Source organism: Papaver somniferum, chromosome 4 (assembly GCF_003573695.1).
Source record: "Papaver somniferum cultivar HN1 chromosome 4, ASM357369v1, whole genome shotgun sequence".
NCBI lineage: Eukaryota > Viridiplantae > Streptophyta > Magnoliopsida > Ranunculales > Papaveraceae > Papaver > Papaver somniferum.
The window spans coordinates 108239594-108247794 of record NC_039361.1 but is presented as its reverse complement, the minus strand read 5'-3'; the positions used below and the strand labels follow the sequence as shown (position 1 = coordinate 108247794).

Below are 8201 nucleotides of genomic sequence, written 5' to 3'. Positions count from 1 at the left end.
ATGATCATGAACCTGTTGCTGCAGGTGGGTTGAGATTAATGGTGACTATTGATGGTGCTGGGAGGGCTTATGGTGAAAACTGTGAAAAGTTTGCTACTCTTGTTGGGAAGCTTGTACGAACGCACATCCCTGTTAACATTGAAGATTTGAGATTAGTTCCCCAGTTTTTCAAAGATGAAATATGGAACGGTTTGATGGTAAATTTTCATGGTCTTTGATCTATTCAAGCTATAGTGTTATAGCTTAATCATGTTTCTGATCTTTTCTTACTGTGTATTTCAGCTGAAGTTTACATTTGGCGCGCCATCAAGTCTTGTCCGCCCCAAAGTTGAAAATACTTACTCTCAAAAATTTAGGACATTCAAATACAAGTTGAGACAGAAGCTCAAAGGAAAAGTTACCACTGAAGATTTATTAGCTGCAATTCCGAGAGGCTACCACCTTCCGTTTTGGCAACAGTTTATTGATAATGAACGTAAACCCGAATCTTCAGCCAAACGAGCCAAGTACAAGGAAAATTGTGAGAAGAAAGTACTCAGACACACTCTTGGAAGGCTTTCATATGCCAAAAAAAGTTTCAACCTTGTAAGTATTGTATTCAATAACCGTTCCCCGCAAATTGAATCAAGTTGGTGTTCTGTCATGGAAACTTAAAATCTTTTGTTTTTTCCCAAATGTATGCCTACAAAAACTGAAAGATAAAGTCATTATTGATGGGCGCCCTGAAATTTGGATGGAATGCCACAAAGGAAAAGATGGAGTAGTACATCCTAGCGCGGTTGAAAAATTTGTGAGTATATATGTGTGTTAAGTGGTTTTCCTGATAATATTTATACTCTTAGGTGGTGTTTGTAATAGTTTTCTTGTAATGTTTGCAGGAACAAGTAAAGAATTCCCATGAAAATAGAAAGAATCTCGCCAAAGATGGTGACTTATCTGGGATGGACTTTGACAATGATGCAATTACTGATGTGTTTGGACCGGATAAAGGAAAAGGTTATTCCGTGCCTTCTCTTCGCATCTGACAAAGAGCCATGCCGCAACGTCAACACTTGCAATGACAGTGAATGCTAGTAAAGCAAGCTCAAGTGAAGAACCAAAGGAGGACAGTAGGTTGGTCGACAAGATTAATAAGCTATCAAAGGTGAGTTTTATTGTATATTCTCAGATCTCAATTAGTAGTTGTTTGATTTATTTCGCTACCCTGGTTAATGATGGTTCATTGGTGATGCACAAGATTTTCATGAGTATGTGTTAAGTCAACAGACCAACAAAGTACCATTTGTTGATGCTTCTAGTCCCACCACTGTTTGCTCTACTTCAAGTGTTGTTGATGCTATGGGTAATCAAGAGACTACCGATGGAACGACTCAATATGTGAACCTACTCAACAAAAAAAAAGACAGGAGCTGCTAAGGGTTACATTATGCAGGGACTGGAGGGCAGAATGTTTCATGGAGAACCCCTTGCAGCAGACGAGAGGAGAGTGCAGATTGAAACCATCTTGGATGAGACTTGTGTTGTATATGATGCACCGCAGGGGGATGATTACATGACTTTGAAGGACTTTTTAGGTATATCTGGATGGTTAGTATGGCCTTTAAAACGGCTGGAATTTGTGGATGAATGAATATGTTGTGGGTGATGGTATCTTTTTGAGCAGTTTAAGTTACATGCGTAACGGTGTGGAGCAAATCACTTTTGGTTTTAGTTCTTGGTTGTTTTGAGAACTTAGTGCAGCTTTCGTTACATGTGTAACTTTTTGGTATAGTTTTTTGTTTTGTGAACTTAGTGCTGATGTGCAGCTTCTTTTGATAGTAAGTTCTAAAAATACTTGTATTCCTCTTATAATTACTAAGAAATATAATGTCTTTTTGTTTCTCAAACTGTTCTTCATGTCCTATTACCATCTAATCTTTGTTACGCTCTTATCATATCATTGCTTCTCTTTCATTTCCTTTTTTATGTCTTTCATTTCAGAGGTTGTATTAAATAGAAAATGAGCCAAGCCAAGGCCAGGCTTACAAGATTTACAAGTATAGATGAGACTGCAGTAAACTTCACAACCAAAGACTGCAGAAAAAAAGACTCCAAAACAACCCAAAAGTGAAAACAAAACATTGCCTACGAATTACAGACCAAACAAAAGTAACCGCAAGTTTTTCCAGAATTCTAAACAGTGCTGTAGGGATAGTGCAAAAGATTTGCAAACCTCAATACACTTGACAAACAAAGGCAAAAAGACATTTCCAAAACTGCAAGATACTACAGAGCAATACACAAAAAGTTGAAAACTCATACATAGATTAGGCACTTGAGAACTCCTCCTGCAGAACACCAAAAATGCAGACAACAAAAAGCTGATTTTTTTATAGAAGTTTATGTAGTTTATGTACATAGACAAGGCAGTTCACATACACCAAACAAAGTCTAATAAAAACTCATACATTTAAGCTCCTAAATTCATCAAAGGACGATTAAAGTATATTACAACGACTGCAAATTTTGAAAATTAGTCAAAGGACGTAACAAAGGGCGTAAATTAGGTTCATCTAACAATAGTTGTTGAAAACTGCCAACTACGGGTTTCTCCAAATTATCAATTCCCCGCATCATCTTCTGGGGTGAATGGATAAAAACCCACCAATCAGCATTTTTTAAATATTTGGAGTAGAACACTCCACTTGCCTCTTCAGCGAGAATTGCAGGCTCGTCCCTCATATTATCGGAATCCCTCATTCTCTTCAGATTCACCAAAACCAAATCCGAGTCCGGACAAATTTTGCTTCCACTTCCAGCTTTCACCCAGTCACAGTAAAACACAACTTCATTAAATTGACCATAGTCCAATTCTAAAATTTGATTAACAACCCCATACCACTTGGTCAATACAGTTTTGGGATTTTTATCGCCTTTCTTGCTCCTAAATGTGGTGTTTGCTGTCATGCAAACACCACTGTCTTGACAACCAACTATTTCTTCATGATACCTGGGAGAGAAAACAAACCCATTCACAAGGTACATAACAAACTCTTTCGCATCAACATGACCTCTTACATATCGCCACAACAATGTATCCGTTTTATTTTCTCTTAACAGCTATGCAACCAAAAAGAGACACAAGTAGTAAATGTTTCATCAGTTCATCATAATAAACTAGCTAAATAGACTAGCTAAATAGAAAGTTGTATGCAAAAAAAGTTAGTAGAACTGATGCTTTTAGCTAAATAGAAAGTTGTATGCAAGTCTAAACCAAAAGCTGTATAGTTTCATCAGTTCAAAGCTAACCATCAGTTCAAGCCTAACCATCAGTTCATCAGTACAAGTATATTACTTTTCTAATTACGTTCATTTCATCATAATAAACTAGCTAAATAGAAAGATGTATGCAAAGAGAGCGCGGTAGCAAAAACAGATCAAGGCTAACCATGTATCACCTTGTTTAAGAAACCTATCATGTTTAGAAATTGCATAACGTGTGCTATTGCTAACACTTGTAACATAAGATGTCTAAAACGTATTATTCAGGATTCATGACAGTTCCATGTACCCATTAGTCAGTTTTTATGCATCCAAGCCAAAAAAATGTATATTTTCAGGTCGAAGATGTAATTCAGTACCTTTTCATACAACCACTCGATGAACTCTGTTTGTTTTTCAACTTCGTCGTCCGAAACCTCATTTCCAGCATCTCGTGAAATCAACAAAAGGTTTTCACAATAGTAGCTACATAAAGCAAAATCAGATTTGTAAGATAAGCAAAATCATCATTGCTTATGAATGAGTTAAAATTCACCATGTGTATAATTGAAAGACTAAAGATATTTATACGAAAATACCTATAATAATCAGCAAGACCATCTGGATTACATCGAAAAAGCACCCACCTCCGTATCTGTATAAATTGCATGGAAGAGAGCATTACTGTCGTTCCTTTTTTACCCATAGGACCTACATCACTATACTCTGACTCTTCTCCGAGAGAGGCCTCCCAACTGGCTTGGTGATTTCCATCGCGTGGCTTTGACTTGTACTCCATGGCATACGTGACTGCTTCATTTACGAGGTTGTTCTCCTTAATAGACCCTTCAATGTATCTTTTGTTATTGGGAATGTTTTTGAACTCCTTCATTGTCCTGTATCAGTTTGTACATTGCAATTTCATTAGAAAATATAGGCCGAATCCAGAAAAACAACATCTTATAAGCAAAACATAAACTCACCTTTCAAAGGGGTACATCCACCGATATCTAACGGGTCCACAGACCAATGCTTCATCAGCCAAATGAACCATGAGGTGAACACTTATATCGAAAAATAAAGCTGGAAAATACTTTTCCAACACACACATTGCCTCGGAAACCATGAATTTAGCCTCTTGCAGTCCACCTTTGCTTAGGAGTTTGGAGAAAAGCAATCTGAAATACAAACTGACCTGGTGAAGTGCGCGACGCAGTTCAGGGTGCTTTGGAAAAGCATCCTGAAGACAAACAGGTAGCAAATACTCCATAATGACGTGATAGTCATGGGATTTGAAGTTACTGAAACTTGAATTCTTTATATTAACATTGTTGCTCAGGTTCGACGCAAAACCATAAGGGAATTTGAGGTCTTTAAGAATCTTGCAAAATGATTCCTTCTCAGCTTTGCTTAAGACAAATATTGGTTTTCCAGCAACTGCGCTCCCAGGTTTACGGGTAGTCCACTGTCCACAATGCAAGACAAGCTTATTCAATTCATCCCTTGCATTCCACGATTTCATAGACTTATTACCAATATCAAAGATCGTCTCAAGTATATGCTCCATTACATTCTTCTCAGTGTGCATTACATCTACACAATGACGGAAATACAGGATACGATAGGTCTTCAGTTCCCAAAATATGGACTCCTTATAGAATGCACCGGTAAGTTCTTCGTCAACACTATCGCCATAAGTATCATCATCGGCATCGGGATCATATCTCTTTCTTTTCGGCGCCTTGCTTCTTACTACCAATTTACCAGGTTTGTAAGTCACATTTGCTAGTTTCTCCAACGACTTCTTTCCTGATAGTCGCTTTGGAGCATTTTTAGTTTCATCAGTTTCTAATCCCAAGTTCTCTCCCTTCCTTAAAGGATGATTACCCCTGAGGTATATCCGATAATTAGGGTAAACATTCTTTCTTGTGTATAACAGATACGCACTTCGAGTCTTGTATGCACAATGTACACATGCGAAATATCCGTGCGTGGTACATCCAGACATATTACCTTGTGCTGGCAAGTCATGAATACCAAACATTAAAGTAGCCCTCAGCTGAAACGATTCTTCTTTGTGTGTATCAAAAGATGATATCCCATTCTCAAACACATCTTTCAGCTCGTCTACTAGCACACGGAGACATACATCAATATCTTGCCCCGGTGCCTTAGGCCCAGGAATCAACATCGTCATGATTTCGAACTCAGGTTTCATGCACAAGGAATGAGGAAGATTGTACACAACCACTATCACAGACCAACAACTATAATTCAGAGACTGCATACCATGAGGATTAAATCCATCAGTTGCAATTCCAAGCCAAACATTTCTGCCCTCATTTGCGAACTCAGGAAACTTCTTCTTCACTAAATCCCATTGAGATGAATCAACCGGATGACGCATATAATCTGTAGAAACTTCTGCTCGATCGTGCCATGTCATTGCACGTGCTATCCAAGGTACCGTATATAATCTCTTGAGCCTTGGCCCGAGGGGAAAATATCTCAATACCTTGGAAGGCTCGTTCGATGAAAACTTTTCCCCAAATTTATCAACCTTAACCTTATATCTTGGTGCGAGGCATTCCGGGCAGCTTGTCAAATCTTCATTCTCTTTGTAATACAAAATACAATGATTCTCACACATATGAATCGACTTTTCTTTCATCCCCAGATCTTTGAGCATCGACTTCATCGCTGTGTATTTTACTGGCAAATTGTTTCCTTTCGGCAACCAACCCTTTATCACACCCAACAAACTATTTACACAGTTAGCTGAAATCTTATACGTTTTCTTCACATTGTGCAGCTCCACAATTGCAGCTAGGATGCTAGTATTACAACCAGGATACAACTTGTCTTCAGACAACTGTTTGTACCTGTAATATCGCTTCCCCAAATCTGGTTCAGGAACAAATTCTTCAGTTTCAACTTCTTCATTACCACTAACACCATCACCCCGATCAAAAACTCCATAAGCAGCATCGACAAAGGAACCCAAATCTTCTATTACACCTTCTCTAGCTTGCTCATCATTCATTTCAGTTGGTATAAAATTACCACTTGGACGTCTTATCGTACTATCACCCTCTTTTTCTCCATGAAAGAACCAAACAACATAACTCCTATCAATACCCTTCTCAGAAAGATGTTTCCTCACTTCCCACATTTCCAAACGTTTCCCATTTTGACACTTAGAACATGGGAAAGAACATGTTGTGTCCGAATTACCATATGTAGCTGCATAATTCATAAAAAATTTAACCCCATCTCTATATGTTTTGCTAAATATGTCTGGTTCATTCATCCAAGCTTTATTCACAACAGCCGACATTCTAAAAATATGTCTTAAATCTCAAGCTTTTAAATAACTTCTTTCTTTCAATGAACAGGTCATGTATTCTTCAGTTTCATCTAGCCTGACAAATTCAAAAAATATCGAAAGTTAAGCACATTGCCATGTTTCTAATTTAGTAATACTAAAAAGGGAAACAAACAACTCTTATTATGGTTTGGATCAGAACTCTCCAAGATGAATCAAACCCATGTCTCAAGCGATTGTTTGGCATTTTCTATACTTACTGAAAGTTCAAAACAAACAACTTTGGGATCAAACACTAAACCTACTAATATTAATGAAAATTGAAGGAAACAACTTTGGATTTTGTAACACATTTCATCAAACACTTAACCTACTAAAAATTATACATCATCTTAGATTGAGTACGGGGATTTATATGAGCTTCCAACTAGGATAATGGAATACAAATACTAGATACGGTAGGATTAGGGATTACAAACAATGATTACTCTTTCTCCCAATTTCATATAACAAAACAAATTATCAATTCATTCCTAAGAAATTTGGAACTCATAATCACTTACCTTGCCGAAGAAATGGAAGAATCAACGAAATTTATCTTCACCAGAATCAAATCTCAGCCATCTTCTTCATTTTCATCGTTCACAATTTAGGTTAAATCAATCGACATGAATACCAGAATATATAACCTAGCTAAAATTGATCGGGTTTAGATTAAAATTCAGATGTTTTTTTGGTGAACGACTAACTTTCAGAAAATTTTACACTCTCAGAGGGTTTCAATGGCGGCACGCACGAAGAACAAAGGAGGAAGAGTTCTCTTATTTTGTATTTGTCTGGAAAAAATTCGATACAAAAGGGATTACATTTGTTCAAGTCAACTTTTTGCTAAGTCATGGACTGTTGACTTAGTCTTGATGCCTTTTTTCTAATATTAAGAAAATGAAAAAAAAAATTGATTTATAAAAATTAAATACAACTGTTAGTTTGTGAAAATGTTGGGAAAATTGTGACAAGAAAATTTCTAAGAGTGATAAATTTGGGGTTGTTTTAAATGTGTTGAAAATTTTGGGTGGAATCATCATTTCTGATTATAATTGTTATTGCTTAGATAATTATCAACAAATATTATTGTGATTAGAACAGATATTTTGGAGGAATGACTTCCACAGAACTTATGGAGCTGAAACACTTATATTTATATTAGAGATAAGTACATTGAGATAACAAGATATTCTAAATAAAGATAACTATCCCATGTTATTAGTCGGATCTTATTGTTGCTGACCAGACTTGGTTGTTGAGTCTTCAGATTTGTTACTTGACTGAGTTGATTGAGAGATTCCAGGGTACACCACACTACCTTCCTTAACACCCCCCTTTAAGTTGTACTGGAGTTTACGGATGTGCAACTTGTCTCTTATAAAGTGAAACCTTGGTGCAGACAAAATCTTTGTGAAAAATTTCTTGTTGATCTTTTGAACTTATGAAACGAACTTGTAACTGCCCCTCAAACTGTTGTACGAGAAAATTGGTGTTTCTCTTCAAATTCATAATGTGAGATAATCAAAGTACCTCTTCAAATGGTTGTGTGAGATAGTTGAAATACCTCTTCAATTGGTAGTACTGACCTGTG

At 36.9% G+C, this 8201-nt stretch overlaps 1 protein-coding gene across 1 annotated transcript; it reads right to left on the bottom strand.

Annotated features, from left to right (window-relative positions):
- Positions 1–1971: 1971 nt before the first annotated feature.
- Positions 1972–6577, bottom strand: LOC113272975. Its single transcript, XM_026522752.1, has 7 exons — positions 4224–6577; positions 3840–4136; positions 3621–3726; positions 3428–3510; positions 2645–2989; positions 2213–2327; positions 1972–2073 (listed from the first exon to the last, which is right to left on the bottom strand). The coding sequence occupies exons 1-7, from the start codon at positions 6575–6577 to the stop codon at positions 1972–1974; spliced, it is 3402 nt and encodes a 1133-aa protein (XP_026378537.1).
- Between the last annotated feature and the right edge of the window lie 1624 nt (positions 6578–8201).

Coding starts and splice junctions, on each gene's coding strand:
- LOC113272975 (XM_026522752.1), bottom strand. CDS start 6,577: ATGTCGGCTGTTGTGAATAAAGCTTGGATGAATGAACCAGACATATTT. Junction 4,137..4,223: donor TGGATGTACCCCTTTGAAAG/GTGAGTTTATGT, acceptor AAACTGATACAG/GACAATGAAGGAGTTCAAAA. Junction 2,074..2,212: donor TGTTTGTCAAGTGTATTGAG/GTTTGCAAATCT, acceptor TTTTTTCTGCAG/TCTTTGGTTGTGAAGTTTAC.